Genomic DNA, 21,696 nt, shown 5'->3' on the forward strand with positions numbered 1-21,696 from the left:
TAAAATTATTATTGTACAATTTTGCAAGATGTCCTTTGAAAAAAGGCCTACGACAAATGGTACAATACGTTGTAATCATTCTTCTCTTTTTTGATGGACAACTGTAGTACATTGTTCTCATGTTTACGAAAGAAGGTTCAGTAACTTCTTCTTGGTGATTTTCGGTCCCCAATACATATTTAACCGTTGAACAGACAGTAGGAAGTGTTAGAATACTCGGTCTTTCCTTCATCAATGACAAAATTGAAGGGTTCAGAACCATAGTGGACCAAGCGTCATTTACAAAAACCGTAGAAAACAAGGGTTAAAATGAAGTTATTACCATAATGCAGTGGAAACATATGACAAGTAATATAAATTATACACATTAAAACTAAATGATATGTCAATCTGCATTAAACTATGGTATTCACTTAACTTTAACCCTTGGTTCCTCCGTTTTCATTAAATGGCGCTTGGCCCACTATGGCTCTGAACCCTTCAATTGGTCCTTCGTTTAGTAGCCTTAGTAGGCCTACAAGTGTAGGCTTTTGTTCACGATAGATATTATGCATACAAATCATCCATGAATTGTCGCAAGCAACGTTTAGCATTCCGTACAAAATACATAATGGGATATGGAACGGTAGACATCCTGCATGAACCATTCTTGTCTTCCGCCTAGCAGATCCAATTCCGACGTAATCTTATACCACAACTGTGTACAATTGGTTCCCCGATCGGTGGGTAGACCCCAGAGAGCAGGCTCCCAGTTTGCCTGGCCTAAAACTACTAGAGTTTGCTTTCTGGCTAAGGAAAAGTGAAGTGAAAGTTCGTAATCTGCAACATCTACGAATGCGGATGGAAGAAAAGTGTCGTGAAATCACTCCCGACATCCTACACCGCATTGTAAATAACATGAAGTTCCTCTTCCAGACATGTTGGAAATCGGAGAGGATCTTATTGAACATATTTTATGAATTAGCCAATGTTGCCGGACTTATCGGACATTATGTACAATGAACTTGTGCTAATTTCAAAATTGAATGAAAATGTTATTTTGAAAACAATAAAAAAAAGACATCATGTAATGTCAGTTACTTATATTAAATGAAAATTCCTTGCTTTATTCTAATTAAAAGTTACACATTCACACACACTCGTAAAAATTACGACTCTGGAAGAAGAGTTTCTGGTTTTTTGATATGCCGACAGTTGTACTCAGCGTGAAACTCTAGTACAAACATCGTCATCAAGAAATGGAAAAGTAATGAACAGATGGTAATGTTGATTGACTTTTTATCCTTCCCCACTTTGATTTAGTACATGGCACACGCAAAATTTACGAACGTTTGTGTTCTAAGGTTAAGGATAAATTTACAAGCCAAAAATGATTATTTCAAATCCATAGAGGTCATCTGCAGCAATGAACAAGTCAGTGGCGTAAATCACAATTGAAGGGTTCTGAGCCATAGTGGACCAAGCGCCACTTATTAAAAACGGAGAAGATAAGAGTTAAAATTAGGTGATTACCATAATTCAACGAAACATACAGCAAGTAAGATAAAGCATGCACATTAAAATTAAATGATATGTCAATCTTCATTAAATTATGGTATTTACTTAAATTTAACCCTTGATTGCTCAGTTTTTAATAAATGGCGCATGGCCCGCTATGGTTCTGAACCCTTCAATTGTCCCTCTCTTTCTTTCCTCCTGCATCACAAATCGCTGAATCTCCACACATGATGCAACGGTGACTCTACATTTTTGTTTATGATCCACACTTTCTCAGTTCAATTCAAATCTGTCAACTACTACGATCGAACAGGAACGATCATAAGTATTACTGAGCGGAAATAACAACACGGAATTAACACTTCAGTTAACAGTGTGCTCAACTGTAATTTACAAAATATCAGTTAAATTATTACTAAGGTTCAACATCTTTCACAAAAAAAAAAAAAAAAAAACAAACGAAATTTAAAAGTAGCCGTTATCAAAATTCGGAATTAATGACCATTTCTTGTGGCGATCATCGTCGCGGGTGTAAGCTTCTTAAGTGATCAATGTTTGCTATTTAACTACCGAACAAGAATAAATTTATAATGAAAACTGTTCAAAATTGGTGTCGAGCAGCAACCCTACTCATTCCTATACAAGCCCCCCCCCGCCGTGCGTCGGCATCTGTTGATGGGAGAATTATAATATGGAATGATAACGGAATGGAGATCAGAGGGAATAATTTAGATGCCTAATATGGGTAACGGGAGAACCGCGAGAAAAACTCAACTGTGACCTCGTTCGCCACGAAAAATGCAGACATTGCATAAACGAGTTCAGATTTAAGTTAGAAGATGGACGACTTCGGAAGTCCTGCAAGTGTAACAAGCAAGATTTTGAGCAATTACTGAAATTTATGTAAGATAAAATAAGGAAGGGAAACATGAATTATCGTCGAGCAATACCTGCGCAAAAATATAAAATTACTGTTATCCAGCGTTATCTGGTAACTGGCTATTCATACGCTGTTTTATGTAGGCCTACTTATTTGAGATTTCCAAACCAGCGACACTGAAGTTAATACCAGAAGCACGTCCGGTCTATGTTCATCTTCACGGGATTATGTGTAATTATTGAGGTCCAAGCATAATTTTTTTATGGATATCTCCTTGTATTCATGATGCTATGGATCCCACAAACAAAGATTCTTCCTATATATTACTTGAAGGATTCAGAGCCATAGTGGGCCAAGCGCCATTTATTAAAAACGGAGAAACCAAGGGTTAAAGTTAAGTGAAACCATAGTTTAATGAAGACTGACATATCATTTAGTTTTAATGTGTATACTTTATATTACTTGCTATATGTTTCCATTTAATTATGGTAATAACTTCATTTTAACCCTTGTTTTCTACGGTTTTAGTAAATGGCGCTTGGCCCACTATGGTTCTGAACCGTTCAATTAATTCCTGTGTTTTCTCTTGTGTTCACTCCATGTTGATTGTCAAATTCACAAAAAGCTCGGACCACGACCGAGCACTAACGGCACCGAGCGAATTCGCGCTCAGTCGGAGTAGCCGTTTTCACTAAACGAACATTCGCTCACTAAAACTACCCGAACACTCCCGAACGAACATTTTCGGTCCGCTGTCTCCTTTACATTGACCGCGCAAATAAAGTTTCGCTTGCTCGCTCAGTGAAAACGAGATTTAACAATTCAAACATACTTAGAACCACTGTTTAAGGGACCTGCTACAGGATTTAATTTCAGGCGGGGCTCTCCGAGGATCAGTTTCGGGACGCCTTACCAATGATGAAAAAACTAATAGGCCTACCAGTTGTAAACTATGTTACAATACCAAGTGTCGAATGCGAGAGGGAGTTTTCAGCAATGAACCTGTTAAACCTTGGTTTTTCTGAACCGACGCATGCGACATGCGAGGTGCGAGGCCCGCCTCGCAAAAATCCGGACTACACGAGAGATAGTGAGTGGTTTCTAGAACTGCGAGGTACGCAGACCTCGCATCTCGCAGCTATAGAAACCACTCACTATCTCTCGTGTAATCCGGATTTGTGCGAGACGGACCTCGCATCTCGCACGTCGCATGCGTCTTTTCAGAAAAACCAAGGATTTAAGTATCCTGATAAGAGCGTCTTTGCACGTAAAAGGCGTGCGTGATTTAAGGTTGGTTCACAATACACCGGGAATGGAAACGACAACGAGAACTAGAACGGAAATAATGTTAAAATACATGTATTTAAATGTGAGCATTCAAAGTAGTTAATAATTGTGAATGTTCACATTTAAATTAATTTATTTTAACAATATTTCTGTTCTCGTTCTCGCTGTCGTTTCCGTTCCCGGTTTATTGTGAACTAGCCTTTACTCTTTATAAGACTTGTGGCACTTCCAGTAAATAAATGCCATCTGACTCGGTATGTAAAACCATGACTGACAAAGGGATGACGCTCCGACCTAGATCACTAAATCCAAAGAACGATATAAATATATGTACTATGATATAAATGCTTTTCATGAACTTTATTTCATATTTTCTTGTATACCAGTAACAGTAACACGTATCTTGATATCTCCTGCTCCTTGTGTAGGAATGACCATTTATTTTCATAGCTTATGTATAATCTTAAATACTTAAATTTTCATAAAACTAGTCTAGGCCTAATTCCTTAAATATGTAAACATTGTAGTTAATTTAATGTCCACCATACATAAACAAGTTTTATTGGTAAATGATAAAATACACGTTTTTGGTCAATTTTGTAATAGTTTTCATTAAAAATTATAAAATACAATAAAATTGAAGAAAATATATAACAGTATGTCTGTTGAGCTTCTTTATTTATCATACATGTTTCGGAGATTGCATCCCCATCATCAGTGATGTCAAGACTCCAACGGAAGCATTTACAATTACTAACTGAAATAGTTACTTATCATATGTTAAAATTTGAGAAATTTGTAAATTACTGTAATTTCAAGACAATTTATTTTTTAAACTTCTTAAATTTCTCAAATTTTAATATATAAGTAACTATTTCAGTTAGCAATTGAAGAATCCATTGCAAGAATGATGGATGTCATTTGGAATACATTTTTCAGGAGAAGCAATTGAAAGTTTGAAATGCTTAGCGCTCAAAGCTTAACTGTGATTTTCCGATCATTACTGGACAATAACTATCAGTGTTAATGCCATATAACTCTCTATGTACATTCTATATGTCTTAAGCTATGCATTGACAGTCTTGATTCATTTTCGACAAGAAAGTGACATCCATAATTCTTGCAGTGGACTCTTCAATTGTAAATGCTTCCGTTGCAGTCTTGACATCACTGACGACGGGGATGCAATCCCCGAAACATGTATGATAAATAAAGAAGCTCAAGAGACATAGTGCTCATACAACTGTTATATATTTTCTTCAATTTAATGATAAATGTTACAAAATAATGAAAACATAAGCTTACCCCGTTTTTGGGAGGGTTATGCGTAGAAGATGTATTAATACTGAATGTTTAATAATAATAATAATAATAATAATAATAATAATAATAATAATAATAATAATAATAATAATAATGTCAGAGAACTTAAACTATTATTTAAATGATATAAATCAAATTAATATTCCTGGTTTTATTAATATTTTTATGTAGCCTACATTATTTCTAGGATCTATTTAAGAATTAAACAGAAAATATTAACTAGGGTAAGGGGCACTTTCTGGACTCATCTCCACATGGGCCAAATTTCATGGCCTCGATACCTTAAAACGTTATGAATAAGGTTCGGGTAAAGTAGCTGTATCAGAATAGGCTGTATAGCTGTATAGGATAGGGCCTTGACTTGCTTCTGACTAAGTAAGGACTATGTCTATCGTTGTGGCTGAGGTGTTAGCGAGTCTAACTCCGAACCCAGCGGTCCCGGGTTCGATTCCCGGTCAGAACCAGTTGCCTGGGTGAGATTTTTCCCTCACTCCTATGGCTGAATATCAGGTAACTTTGTCAGGCGATTGGAACCCCACTCATCTTCGCCACTTCTATTCCTCCCCCATCATCCCGTTTTTGGTTTTTCAGATCACTCTACAGGCGGCCTGCCGAAGTTGCTGGCTCTCTCGACCGGCCTCCGTGGAATGTAGCTAACCGACGTTGGATGGCTTCTGCAACGAGCACCCGAGGCGGACCTACTCGGGGGAGGAGTTTCGCCTCGGACCGACAGGGCGGCCTTCGGGAAAGTTGCCGAAGCAGGAATGGTATATGGATTTCTGTCGGCTGTAGGGACCGGTCGTTAAGGAAGTCATGTGGTTAGGTTTGGTGCGCGTAGGGGATCTGTGGTACGCAACTCATTCCATATCGAGGGTTGCAGGTCGCAGTGCTGGGCCATCCGTGCCCCACTCGGTTAAATTCCATTCCATTCCAAGTAAGCACTATCCCCTTCCACTAGCTAAAACTCTACCTGCTGGGAAGAGCACCCTCCACCCCTTAGCTAAAACATCAGTGAATGGTCAGAACAGTCGATAGGAACTGAATATACGTCGTCACTACTGTCGACTGGGGGACACGCAACAACTAGTTGAAGCTTGTAAACAAAACGCACGGACCAAGGATGCCTATCCTGATGCAGCTACTTTATCCGAACCATAGTTATAAATTGTGCACTTGGCTGCGTGTTCTTTGTCATGTTAGGGACGGGCTTCTTCCATCCAAACTGGTCAGAGAATGATTTTCAAAAGGCCGTGATTCGCACTGAACGTCGAAGGAAATGGATTGGTACTTACTTGAGGAAGGACTGGAAGTCGTCGCAAATCGCCTCGCAGCCAGGCCACTTGCAGACGCCGTGTCCGTACAGCGGGTGCATCTTCTCGCCGCAGCCGTCCAGGAGCTTGTCGTCCTGAAGACCCGCGACTCCGTTGAGGCCGTCGCGCCGACCCAGGCCCATGGAACTCAGCAGGCCTGCAACATAACATAGCGTCCTGCCTTCCGTCTGTTCAGTTTTCGCGGGGACTCCGCCCCATTCCGGTTTCTTTGCGACACGGCGCAACGTTAAACCGTTGTGGCAAATTCCTGATCCGCGTTTAACAAAATGATACCATAACAAATAAAAATAATCCTATCAAATGTAAATAAAAATCACTTCGAAACGTTTGTAGCTACAAGCAAGCAGCCGCAGGGAATGTCATGCCATTTGTTTACCGTGACTGTTACATTTTGTACTACGTCATACTACTTTTGACCAATAAAACGGTACGAAAGAACATGTTTCAACGAATCATGGCTGTTTATCGCTACAATTTCATCAATTCCCTAGCATTTGTTTGCTTTTATCATTTCCCTAGCATTTGTTTCTTTGTTTGCCAACATTTCAAACTGCAAATTCTTTACGGTACTAATAAAACATGCTTTGCGATCGTCATTTGTTTACCTCATAATCAACTGAAAATGGCGACTCCGTTCAAACGTTTTGGTCTTTTTATTTTAATAGGTTATTTTACGACGCTGTATCAACAACTTAGGTTATTTAGCGTCTGAATGAGATGAAGGTGATAATGCCGGTGAAATGAATCCGGGGTCCAGCACCGAAAGTAACCCAGCATTTGCTCATATTGGGTTGAGGGAAAACCCCAGAAAAACTTCAACCAGGTAACTTGCCCCGACCGGAAACCGAACCCGGGCCACCTGGTTTCGCGGCCAGACGCGCTAACCGTTTCTCCACAGGTTTGGACAACGCTTTGGTGAAGCTAACATTAGAGAAATAGAATTTTAGTAAGTCAATTAATATTTTATTTTATCAGAGTACATTATTTCTTCTAATCTTTATAATATACTTTCTTCTAATGGTGTAATAGTCAAATAAATCTCACTTGAGTTTTTATTTTCTCTAGATAAATCAAAACCTCTAGTGAGATTACTGCTGAAGAAAGTATATATTTTATGACTGTCAGACACAGAAAGGAATCTGGAGTACCAAGTTCTCAATTTCTCAATAGAAGCACATTGCATTTCTTTTGACGTAAATACGTATTTTCTCGCACCGAGTATGGGTACCCCTTCCGGGATACGAGAAACGTGAAAGAATTTAAAATGTCTACTGTAACAAGATTATGTGGAGTAACGGTTAGTATGTCTGACCGTGAAACAAGCGGGCCCGGGTTCAAATCCTGGTTATGACAAGTTACCTGGTTGGGGTTTCCGTCAACATATTAAGAGCAAATGTTGGGTAACTTTCAACGTTTGACCCTGGACTCATTTCGCTAGCATTATCACCTCCATCTCACTCAGACGCTAGACAATCATCGAAGTTGATAAAGCATCGTAAAATAAACTAAAAAACAAGATTATTAGCCACAGTCGAATTAGCAGTTAGGCATGAAGCAATGTGACCACGTCTAATGATGTCACCTCCTCTCGCTACTGACATGATGGCTCCGAAGTTGCATATAAAATCAGTTGTTCCAAGAGTCCTCTCCCAGAAATATCTCCTAGTTATTTATGATACAAGCGTTCAAAATGACGTTTAGTTTGTGAGTAGGGATGTTTGCGAAACGATAAAGTAGGCAGAGTGAAGCAATCCCTATGAACAAAATAAATTCGTTTTAACATCTACATCGTACACTATATGAAGGGTTCAGAACCATAGTGGGCCAAGCGCCATTTACTACAACCGTAGAAAACAAGGGTTAAAATGAAGTTATTGCCATAATTCAATGGAAACATATAGCAAGTAATATAAAGTATATACATTAAAACTAAATCATAACTTATATGAATCTTCATTAAACTATGGCATTCACTTAACTTTAACCCTTCCTTTTTCATTTTTAATAAATGGCGCTTGGCCCACTATGGCTCTGAACCCTTCATATGTTTCAGTCGTGCTGGTATAGAGGAAATTTTCAAGACTTCTTCACTGTGCTCACTGTACATAGTGAAATTTAAGAAACACGTTAAAACCAAACGGTGTTATAGTTCAGCTGTATAATATTGAGCCAAAATTTGAGAGGTGACCAGTTGAAATACGGGTGCCCTCTAATTTTTCAAAATTATATATAATTTTTATTTGTTTCATATAATTATTATCAATGAAACAATTCTTAGAGTAATTTTGTGTGTACATTTCTTAATCGAAACCAGTTAATTTTGAAATTAGACTTGCAGCTCTTTGGCCCGCTTTATTGATCGGTTGCGATTGCTGCCATATGTTTTCTGGTGAAAAACAATTGACAATAGGCGCAAAAAGTTGATTGTTAGCGTTAAAAGTACTTTATGCTCGACCATGCCGAAATGTAGTAATTATACACCTGGTAGCAGCTCTTTAATGGATCTCATTAAAGTACACCTATTCATTAAAGTTCAGGTGTTCCACCAATCAGAAAACACCATTGTAGCAATATGAAAGCGCAAGTATCGATTATTCTCGGATACGCAATCGAAAGACAACTAGCGAAACGTCACGGAGGCTGGAAATCCAATACTGTCGCAGAAGGTTATGTTCCGTTACTATAATAATTAGGGTTAATTGTAAATAATATTCAAGTAAATTCAATTTATCATCTCGTTTTTGAATATCTAAATCAATTTCAAGGTTATATCAAGATTAATGTTTATTTTACTCTCTAGATTATATCAAGGTCAATGACATTTCTTTCTCGGAAAAAAAATGAATACTTTCGCTTCTGCGCACATCTCACAATTTACGAGATATTGCACAAGGTCAGTTCCGCTCCCCAGTCAGATAAGAATAACATGAATCCTAATGAATAATTTCAAGTTAGAAATATGGTCGAGCATAAAAAGTCGTATGAAACTTGCCTATAATGGTAATTAAGACGCTCGTATGAAAATTATGAAACTCGCTTTCGCTCGTTTCATAAACATACTCGCGTCTTAATTACTACTATTACAGGCTCGTTGCATAATTTACTATTTCGCACGGTATCGTATAATATTTAATTTCAACACGCTTGCCTAGCTCTAAAAGATTTAGTTTTAGGATTGCATATATATGTTACTGTAAATGTACGAAGACCGGTAAATCTTAGAATTTACCGGTATAACCTAACATTTACCATTACAGTGCGGTAAAACCCCGAAATATCTTATTAGATGTATAAATTTTAAACTTTTACCAACAGATGTTGGTAAATCTCAGGACTTACCGATCAGCTGTGGTAAAATCGTATTAAAGAAGTAAAAAGAATCTTTACTCAGATTTGCCGTTCTTCGCACTTCTACATATATATTTCCAATTCATCTTTTATTGTTGTTTTAGGATCTATTTAAAAACATAAACAAAAATCACCTCAGCAATGACTGAAATAATTTGTAATCATTTTTAAGTTATTTAAATATTCATACATTCTAATGTGAGTATAATAAACAACATTCTATATTAAAATAGTGAAAAATATTATAATTTTAACCACTGTCTGTTGTAGTATTTCATATAAAAATTAATAATGCCTTTACATCTCCTCAAACAGTCTAGGTCCACAAATTAAGTAAAACAAACATTATGAAGCACTTTTTTGTTGGACACTTTTTAAACATTTACACTTTTTGAACCCTTGTCCTCCAACGAAAAATAATTGGCCAACCACTTCCCGTACACTAATTCCTTCTTTTCCTAATTCTCCAATGCTGATAAAATTTTCTTTACACAATATAAATTCATTCCTAGAGTACAATGACTTCCGTTTGCCAGCTTTGGTACCAAGTTGATAAAAGTCATCTTAAATATTTATGATCACAGCTATTATTGATTTTGCGTCAATTTTTGCATCCGGTACTTTGATTCTCACATTCTATCCGACTAAAAATTTTGGAATTTTGTTACAAGTGGCTGCTTTCATTTTCTTCGCTTGCATTTCAAGACCTTCTTTGGCAGCCTCTCGGAACCGCTTCACCCCTGCAAACATGTCTGAATCTGCACAACGAAGGCGGGATTCTTCGTTCTGGATTCTTCGATCTAACTTTTACCAGCTCGCATCGGTAAATCCTGAGATTTACCGGTCTTCGTACATTTACAGTAACATTAATTATTAAATAATGTGTATTGGAAAAGATTCCTCTTTAATTTCACCCTGCATTTTCTTATAAATAAGCGCTCTGTATCACAAACAAATGACATGACAGCGCAGCACAGAACGTCAAAATGTTACCAAACATTGCGTTGATCGCTCGGAGTGAGATCGCATTTGACGTCTGCGGGAGGTACACACAGACGTTCAAACCGACAATTCTCCAGCCTTACAGGCTTGTACACAACGTCAAATAATATCTAAATATAACAAAGACGCTTTGTTTTGTTTCTACAATACGAATTGTAACCCGGAACATAACAATCGCTGTCCATTTAAAAATTAATATCCCTTTGTTTGGGAAGGTCGACTGTGTTAAACAAGCCTGAGGTATCGCGTAGAAGATTTACGCTACATAAAATAATCCTGTTCCTGAATAGGAATGCTTCAGAGAAAAAGTTACCGACAGGCTGTTTTCACTCCTAACCAAGTTCTCTGCTTTGTGGATAGATGTCTATAGGCCTACAGGACAAGTCTCGCGAGAACGCTGAGACCTCTCGCGGACAAAGCAAGAAACAAGATAGGCGCAGTGTACGCGGGAATGAATAGCGCACGGGACCTCAAAATAATAATAAAAATGTTACCGACGGAAAAGAGGCTGATTGCTCTTTCGTTGTTGCTGATATTTACAGTGCCGTTCTAGGTAATATAAAGTAAAATATCGAATCATGATATCATTTGATATCCCTATTATATATTGATAGAATAAAATCCAAATTTTGTAAAAAAAAAATAGAAATGCCTAGAAGTTCCTTAAATGTAGCAGCTAGGTGTGAAATGGTTATGGATAGCATCATGGGGACTGTTTTAGTAAGGAAAATGCATTTTTTATATATTATATTACAGAGAAATGAAGCAATAATTCTGAGAAAAAGTACATAAAATTTTGCGTTCTACGAAAATGAAATCGAATTGGACAAAAGAATTACACTATAATGTTATCAAATTAGGTTTAAACTTGGTATAATAAAAATCGAGAAAATTAATACAACTTTAGTATGCAAAATCATATAAAGACAAGCAATGAGAAAGCTAGACAAGAACTATGCAATGATTTAAATATGTTACGCTCGTTAATTAATATAGGGAAATGAAAAGTTTTATGGGGGAAAAAAATATACAATTTAATTCCAAAGAAGAACGGATGGGTTTAGCATGATGGCGGTTAGGGATATGAAAGTTAAGGAACAGAAGGAGAAACAAAACAAAAATGCTTGCCCTTTCTGAAGCCAGAGAATATTATTTATATAAAAGAAAATTCTGGTACTAAACAATAAAATAGCTCATAAAAAATTATGTGGAACTGTAAGTGGAAATAATTAGAAAAGGTACATTTTTAATTAATATTTGAGGAGAAAAATTCGCTCCGGCACCGGGGATCGCACCCGGTTCCTTGGTTCTACGTACCAAGCGCTCAGACCACTGAGCTACGCCGAATTCAATCCACAGCACCGGATCGAATTCTCCTCCTTCAATGTTTCCCTTTGTGGCCTGACTCCATGTTAGGCTTAAATGTTGACGTATATGTCCAATGTCAACTGCCATTGTACTAGGAATGCACTCTGCTGAGTGACTTATTTGGCCGGGATTCCGCAGTTAAGTGCACAGTAATCTGTACAGACATATGCACTGCTAGCTTTGAGAATATTATAGATTTAATTTGTCACACAGAATAATATCTGGAACATTGACAATTAATATTTGAGGAAAAAAATCGGTCCGGCGCCGGGGATCGAACCCGGGTCCTTGGTACACGACATAACTTTCCACAGATACACATCATGTACAGCGTGACCCGTCGAAGTGGTGTAAAACTAGAAAATGGGTCAGAGTTCTGCCATCTATCCGCAATATGCGGAACCCGAATCACGCAAGTGAAGTGGGTAGGCATTGGATACACACACGTATCTTCACATTTTGTAAGTAAATTTAAAAAAATCAAACTAATTACAGCAAAAAAATCAAATTTAAACACCATTGATATATTTCTTTAAGTCAAGACCTCTGACTCATATACTAACGTTGGGATTTCCATACATTTATACACTTTGATTTGGGTGTCTTTTCTTGTTATATTACCTAAACTTTTCTAATAATCTCGCAGATGCGTTGGAATGTGGCTATTTGTTCTTGGATATCCTGGTCTGACATAACTTAAGGTAGGGCTATAACCTAAGTATTTAAATTTTGAAATTCGTATTTTATCACCATCATCATCATCATCATCATTATCATGCTGAAAGAGCAATGCGAACCACGGCGCTACGTCCAGCTGACCTATAGCTAGGCCCATTCCCAATCACACCAGCTGACTACACTAAGATTCGCTGAATATCGAGGCTTCGAGAAGGTACCTCTCTCGTCCCTAGATCAGCTCTTCCGCGCTTCGCCTGCAGGCGGTCGGGGAAAATTATGAAATAATAATGAAATGGAAAACGGACGGAATGATGCTAATACACAACTCACCGCAATGATATCTTTTCGCATACAGAAGCTGCAAGCCGGCATCTTTCTAAACCACTGGTACTGTACTCCAACCAGGATAAAGTCTCAGGGGAATGAGACTCAGCGGGGCAATGTTATGAATGAACGTTGATGTCATAAGATGTCATAAGGTCACACACATGGGTACACGGATCTCCATTGGCTAACTATCAAAGCACAAACGATAACACTGATACACACATTTATACTACCCCAGTTACAAAATTAGATCACGGTTAGTTTCCTGGTCTTTTAATCTCTCCATACAGGAAATAACATATGCAGGAGAGCGCATGTTTTTTTTAAACTGACGTTATAACGGTAATATTATCTATCTACTTCGTTCCAATAGATGAAGCAATAGTAAGCACATTCCTTTCACGGTTAATCTCCTGGTTGGAGAACAGTACATTTGTATAGTTGACAAAACCAAAAACCGCAAAAGCTTATTAGCTCGAAAAGAGGACGTGGAATCGCTATATCACTCAACAACTATTGTACTCCAACCAGGAGAAAGTCTCAGGGGAATGAGAAGCAGCGGGGCAATGCTATGAATGAATGTTGATGTCATAATGTCACACATACATGGGTACAAGAATCTCCATTGGCTAACTCTCAAAGCACAAACGATAACACTGATACACACATATTTATACTACCCCAGTTACAAAATTAGGTCACCGTTAGTTTCCTGGTCTTTTAATCCCTCCATACAGAAAATAACCTAGGCTATGCAGGAGAGCGTATGTTTTTTAAACTGACGTTATAACGGTAATATTATCTATCTACTTCTTTCCAATAGATGTGGCAATAGTACGCACATTCTTTTCACGGTTAATCTCCTGGTTGGAGAACAGTATAATACTCAAATATTATTTTGTGCGAGATCGTGCGTATTTGCTTGGTTTCCGCACAAAACCAACCCGCGGTAAGTCTAAAATTCCACATTCAGTATTCCCAAACGAACACACATAACAATTTCCCTCTTCTTACCGCTTAAGTGACATATTCATTTTACTGCTTTAGGCTTTTAACATATTATTTTTAGAGACGTTCAATATAGTAATAATTATAAATTGGAAACTTACCACTGCAATTTCACCTAAATTGCACTGTTAATTGTTGTTTTTAAATATTTGCAAAAATTAAGTAAACTCTACAACTCCACTAAAGTTACGGCATTCGTGGTGCATGTAAAATTAAGGAAGCCGTTTGTTTTAAGTTCGCATTTATAGACTGGGGGGGGGGGGAATACAGACGTATATCACGGCCTGCTGGAGTATAGTAAACACAGAAAACATTTTAAAGCAACAATGTTGAAGATAGATATTTTTGTTTTGCAAATTTGCCGTAATTGAACAGAAACCAAGATGGAGATTTCATTGCAACTAATTAGAAATTCCTCTTTCAGGTATGTAATAAACGATCTTCGCACAAAATAATGTACGATACACGAGCGGTATGTTTTCTTTCAATTCTCGGAAATTAAAAAAGCTCAACTACGTTTCGCTTTTTCAGACTTTTCCTCGAACATGAAAACTTCAACATACCGCTCTTGTAACGCATATTACTATTATTTTCACAACAGCAACAACAAAATTTTATATTTCCGTCGGTGACCAAACGAAAATAAAAAATAATTAGAATAAAATACGAATCAGAAACTCAAAGTAAAATGTTGCAGACGCTATTCATATTTTAAAAATATAACTGTGAGTAGGCGATCAAAATTTTCGATTTTCCGCTGATATAAATGTGCGATGAATAAGTTTTAAAAGAAAATTAAAGCAGAACGAAGCGAAGCGAGAACTTCAACAATAAAGGTGAGTTACCACTTTGCTGCAGTTTGCGCATGTGTACTTACCATTGAGACCAGCGATGCTTTTGTGGGCCGCGGGGTTGTGGTGAGCATCCAGCCCTTCGCTCGTAGCTTCTTTCCACGGGCTGGTCACTTCTGCAGGCGCCATGCCTAAAGACCGATAGCGCATCCAGTAACCAAGAAGTTCTCACATTACGCCTTGCATTCTTTATATATTTCAATAATTGTACCCCATCTACTGGGCCTACTTACTTATAATATCTAAAGGTTACCTTTTCAGGTGGCCGAAGTAGAAAGCACTTCAACTTCTTGTCGAAAACAGACACGACACTGCCCCTTGAGTTCAGGCATCGATTATTTTTGTATTTGAAACAAAACTGATTTTGATTATTTTGTGAATAGCCTACTATTTTTATCCTGACACCGAGGCAAAATTAAGTTTGTTATTTGATTAAACAAAACGATGCAATCTAGGAAACGTTTGTTAAAAGGTAAAGTCAACCCAATTACAGGCCAAATCGGCCCAGAGGGTGGCGGGAGGTTAAGACTTCTACGTGTACACACAATCGGCATTAATGACAGTAGGAATGTTCAATAATGTGGCCGGAAGTATTAGATTCATGGAGAAATCCACGACCACTCAAGAATCGAACCCGTGACATTCCGGCTTTACAGCGTTACGTCTTAACCGAGACGTTATCTTGGTTGTTATGTTCTCTTTAATAAATGTTCTATGATTTTAATACTGAATTCCCTTACACACATCACATAGCCTATGGCGAAAATATCGACTGATATTAAAAATATTGCTTCCCTCACATTATAAATTTGAATCAAATGAAACAATAACGGGACGGAATTACACAATAATAGACCACCCGACAGTTTGAAAAAAAATGAGATATCTGCACAAATCTGTTGATGGCAGGCTAATTTAGCTCGGAAAAACTCAAGAATGCGATAACTGTTTTTTGCAGCTATTTATAAGCAAAAATTCGTTTATTGCATAAAATTCATTTATTTATTTTGCTTTGAAATATTAATTCAACTGCTGGTCTCTTATTAAAAATCGGTTAGCCTTTTTTGGCATTATTCCTGATTTTTTTTGTAATAGTATGAATGTTATAATACTTATTGCATAAAATCTTTAATAAAAAAAAAATATTTCAATGGCCAATACCTCTAAACAGGTTTTTGGCGCTTTGTTTCTTATTGCGTAACTCCGTCCAATTGTAGATAAATTTTATTTTTAACTTTTGTATATCTTCATGCAAAAATATAAGTTATGTATTGTCACTTCCAAATATGCCTATATATCGAGGAATACTGTAGTGGTAATAGGTGAAATTCCGTCTAATTTCAAGTACGTTTTAATAATTTGAACATTTAGAAACGTAATTACTTTCCGAGTTTACTCGTATGCCAAATTCTGTGCTCTCAAAAGCGACAGAGATCAAGGAGACTTAACGCTAAATTAAAACTTTCTTACATTCGGCCACCTGAAACAGATCTAAGAAGCAAAAGTTTCCACACTAAGACAGGAATTGGACATGGAGAGCAGTATTGTATTCATGCAAAATATAAATTTGTCTGACTGGAACTAATACTGAGCGAAAATAAAGTAAATGGACTGTCGGCCTCTTGCACCACCTGACTTCACTCTATGGCTGCCGTAGATATTTTAAAAGACACGAGCTGAAACTAGAAAACACGACTGGTTTCAATGCTTCTACACATGATCTGCTTGGTTTGAGTGGTAAAGAATATAATTTCAGACGGAGACAGAATATTAATGAAAATGGTGGTTAGCAGAAAATAATAAATACGGCGAGAAAAGACAAATACCTCTATCATTGTTTCCTCTCGTTCTCTTAGAGACTTAACTAACGATTGTTGCTGCAATTGCTCAATCATGTGTCAGATAGCCTATCTATATATTTTCATTTATGAAATTTTAAGTGCACTATAAAATCATATTGCGATTGCCTGGGGATTGTAAATAATATCATAGAAATAAGACAGCATCGTTTACATATAACCTCGAGGGATGTGAGAAGGAATTAGAGACTTCAAAGTACGCGTGACTTGTGCGTGCAAGCGACAACAGTAACGGGACCTGGAGACTTGCTTTTAATACTTCCCTCATCCCCTTTCTTTCGCAGGTAAACCCCGAAGTGACCTGAGGACTGAGGATTATATTGCTCAAACATCTTTGTTAAGTGACATTAAAGATGGAATCGGTAGGGGAGAAAAGTTTACGACTTCTTGGAAACATATGTATTGTTGGGGAATAAGATTCTCAGCAAATATTTGTGTGAGGTGAATATATATTTTTAATTTGTACAACCTTTCTTTTTTGTTTCTTGATATAATTTATGTGCGGTTTATTTCAAATGCATTAACATATAGAAAATGCACAATAACGACGTAAAAAGGCCAAAAAAAGAAAGAAATTTAACCTTAAAATAGGCAACGGGAGCTAAGAAAGGCAAAATAAAAATTGGGCCTATGGTCCCCAAATGTGTGGAAACGTGTTTATCTCTAATACGCCTTTCATATATCCACTCAGTTTAAAAAAGGCTTTTTGCCTAACATTCGGGTTCTAATCATTAGTATGCAATATTTGCATTCTACTATCATACATTTTACTATCTAAAATTGTTGAATTTTATGAGGTTCTGTGGCTCTAGATTATCACTTCTACGCAAAATTACAGGTCGGCTTTTATAAAATAGATAAAACAAATCTTTGAATTTTGTCTCCAATTAGATGTCATTCTTGAATTTAAATTTTCATGTCATTTGTTCATATATCTTAAGATTGATAACAAAATATGTAGTGATAAACTAATAGCGAAAGAAATAATAATAATAATAATAATAATAATAATAATAATAATAATAATAATAATAATAATACTTTCTTTGATCAATGAAATCAGTGAAAAAAAGTTTTAATCTGTTCGCGCGGCAATTCACTTTTCTAATGCGGATGGACGAACGAACGGAATTGTCGCACACGAAACTATAAGGGAATTTGCTCCTCACTCTTGAAAGTGAGCAGATCGAACTGTCGGAGTCAAGTCGGTGGTGCGGGGCTCCCGAGTCCTGTCAACAGAGCAAGGTGTAAGCACTTTGCACTGGAAGTGCACAGCCAGCAAACGATCGGACATCGGACGGGTTTGCGCGGGAACGAGCTGATGGGGAGTTTTTCATTTGCGAGGCGGGCGGACGGGATTGTTTGCCGTTCGGTTGGAACTCCGCACAAATGTGGGTGTCAGTGTCTGCTTCTCCGTCCCTCTCCTCTCTCACCGTCTCTGTTTATTTCTATATTTCTCGCTACGTGACGCTTTCCAAGCTCTGGGGGAAGTTGGGCGCTCTGTGAATACATGTGTTCACAAAAAATAATCTCCTTTTGTCTCTTTATTCCAGTAAATTGTTTATTCAGACTGCATCGACGCGATGCATGCACAACTCTCGACCCCTCCGCGGCCGTCCGGACGGCCGGTTTCACGTGTGAAGCACCATCGAGAGGAGGCAGAGGCTGACTTCCGGTCCTCGTGTCCAGGTTGTCGGGAGGGTTGGGGCGGGAAGGGGCAAGGAAGGGCTCGAACTTTGTGATCCACACGTGAAACCTAACCTCTCTGCTTCGTCGCTTCGAGAAGACCCCAGGAGCCGTCGAACTGACACCCACGCGTGCGAAACTCCAAGCAGACCTGGCAGGACCCATCAAGAGTCGACGAGTCCGTTAAATCTCAGCTCGCGTGCCAAATCTCGATTGCCTAGCAGCTATTGCCCTTCTGTGAGATGGTGGATTCTATTGGCTGGATGGGAAAGAAACAAAGAGGTCGGAGAAAAGGAGAGGAGGAAACGTACCTTCCAAACAACAAGCTCTCCGCCTCCTCCTTCTAGTGCGTTAGCTCCACACAATTGCTCCTTTTTAATATTTCTTTTCCACTGCATGTCCTTGATACTATTTAGGTTACCGAGGACACTTTCATCCACAGCTGTACTGTGCCTCAGCTTCATTTTTCAGAAACAGACAAAGTGTATGCTTCAGCTCTGATTAAGATATATTGAATCATATTTACATCATATGAAATATTAACATTTTGAAGTGTTGTTTGCTTTCATTTTCTTAACTTGCAAAACATTTCTGTAGAAGTCATCCCGATAGTGGTGGATCAATAATTGAATTAGTTGCCTCTTTTTATCATGTAAATATAAACATTTTGAAGAATTATTTGTTTTTATTTCCTGAAGTTAAGAAAAGTATATAATCATGAACAAAATATTCTTGTAGAATAAGTCATCCCGATATTTGTGCATATAAAGAATTATTTTGCATTTGTAATGTAATATATTGTAAGTACAAACATGTTGAAGAGCAATATCCTTTCGTTTACTTTAATTGAAATAAAGTTTATAATCATAAAATTTCTGTAGAATACTGTACGTAATCCCGATACTGCTGCATGTACTGAATTATTTAGCACTTTTTATGTAATATTGTAATTATTAACACTTCGAATAGTTATTTTCCTTTATTTCCTTTAATAAAAAATATGTATAATAATAAAAAAATATTGTAGAATATGTCATTCCGATATTGGTGCATGTATTGAATTGGTTATGTCTTTTTATACAATACAAATATAAACACTTCGAAGATTTACTTTTTATTTCTTGAAGTTTCAAAATATAATATGTAGTCAACAACAAAAGATTTCTGTAGAATATGTCATTCCGATATTGGTGCATGTACTGAATTATTTGGCACTTTTTATATAATATATTGTAAGTATGAACACTCCAAATGTTTATTTCCTTTTATATGTTAAGAAAATATATAACAATCACAAAATTTTGTAGAGTATGTCATTCCGATACTGTTGTGTTTTTTTTTAATTGGTTGACTATTCATATCATATAAAGTTCAATAGTTAAAAATTTTACACCTTTATTTCCTGACGATTCTGCTTATTTATAACCATAAAAAATTCTGCAAGATACGTCATTCCGATATTGGCGCACGAATTGAATTGGTTGTCTCTTTTTATATTATATAAATATAAATTGTTTGAAGAGTTACTTGCTTTTATTTACTTCAGTTTCAAAATATACATATTCATCCTCAAAGGATTTCTGTAGAATGATATTGAGATATTGGTTTCATATACTGAGTTGTTTGACATTTTTATGTAACATATTTCACATATGAACGCTTTGAAAAGTTATTTGTGTTTATTTCCTTATATTTGAAAACATAATCAAAAAAATAATTTCTGTAGAACCTTTCATCCTGATATTGGTGCATGTGAGCATTAAACTGCATCTTCTTACATCATATATTGTTAGTATAAGTACTTCGAAGGTTTATATATTTTTGTTTTCTTCACTTTCGAATCACAATAATTATCAACATAAGATTCTGTAGCATATTTCGTCCCAATATTGGTCCGTGTATTGAATTGGTTGGCTCTTTTGTACGAAATATTGTAAGTATGATCTATGAGTCATTTTCAAGAGACTTTTTATTTCCTCAAGTTCCAAAATAAAATCAACAAGATATTTCTATAGATGATGTCATTCTGATATATGTGTAAGTACGTAAATTTCTTGATTTTATTTATATGATATATCGGTTTTATAAATATGAAGACTTCGAAGAGGTACTTGGTTTTGTTTCTTAACTTGAAAAAACATAGTCAACAAAATATATATGCATAGAATATATCAAGAATAAAACAAATATATCTCTTTTTTCAGTTTAGAAATAATACTTCTGCATTGTATATTCCAATTACTCATAAAGATGTCCATCATCTCACTGTTTCCACTTCATATTGTACAGAGATACATTCGTCTTTAGCTACCCCAGATTGTAGCTTGCAAAGCTGTCTTCTAATATCAGCCTGTTACATCCTTCTTTTAATTTCTTATTTCATGCTCTATTATATTATCCAAGTCTTGAAATATTCCTTTCGATTCTTCTCGGACTAAAGTGCGTGCACTGACATAAAATGGAATGTAATATGTGATTTCATGCGAATCTATGTACAACACGAGAAGTAAACACAGGATAATCAACAACTCCTTTTCTTTTCAAATCCGCTTGCATTTCATTTATATCGTTTCAAATATCATTGTGTTTTGAATGCAGAAGTAAAATTGATATGGCTCCAGACCGAAACCAGTGAACAAGGTAACCTAGTTAATTAAAACGTGGAAACATATATATACTTTATATCCCGAAGTAAAATTTAAGCAAACATCCATAAATGACAACATAAAAGATCAGATTTGAGCTTAAAATGACAGCCACAAGAGTATATGGAAATAAAATTCTTAGCTATGCTCCTTGTACTATCACATAACGTGAAGTTAGGTATTGTGTCGTTTTAGGCTTTAATCCATATCATTGACCAGTAATTTATCTTATAAGGAGGTATAGTGTTTATGAATAATATCATTTTAAACAAACATTTATTAACTATGAGGATTCCAATGTAATATTTCACATTTTAAACTTCAATTAATTAAGAAATATATTTTTGTAATATATACGAATATTTTCTTCATTATCATTGCAATAATACTTAGAAATTATGTTATATTATACTTGTTTGCAATAATTTAATATTAATGTGTTCTTCTGCCATATGATGACCTTTTTATAAACTGAAATCTCTGGTGATACAACGGATAAAACAAAATTTATAATTAAATTCTCAAATTTCAAATAATTCATAATTTAAGAGCCTGTATGCATTCTTCAAATCCATGTCTTCAATTTGTGCATTAGTTTATAACTAT

The 21,696-nt window shown here is 36.4% G+C and overlaps 1 protein-coding gene across 8 annotated transcripts in view; it reads right to left on the reverse strand.

The window, feature by feature from the left end:
* The window catches only part of FoxP (forkhead box P), a 965,968-nt gene that overhangs the window by 97,554 nt on the left and 846,718 nt on the right, over positions 1-21,696 (reverse strand). For all 8 annotated transcript variants that reach the window (XM_069838171.1, XM_069838170.1, XM_069838166.1 and 5 more), the window contains exons 6-7: positions 14,927-15,031; positions 6,280-6,454 (exon numbers count right to left, since the gene is read on the reverse strand). In XM_069838171.1, the coding sequence (XP_069694272.1) occupies positions 6,280-6,454; positions 14,927-15,031 (280 nt within the window). The remainder of the gene's footprint in view (positions 1-6,279; positions 6,455-14,926; positions 15,032-21,696) is intronic.

This window comes from Periplaneta americana, chromosome 10, assembly GCF_040183065.1.
Source record: "Periplaneta americana isolate PAMFEO1 chromosome 10, P.americana_PAMFEO1_priV1, whole genome shotgun sequence".
Classification (NCBI taxonomy): domain Eukaryota; kingdom Metazoa; phylum Arthropoda; class Insecta; order Blattodea; family Blattidae; genus Periplaneta; species Periplaneta americana.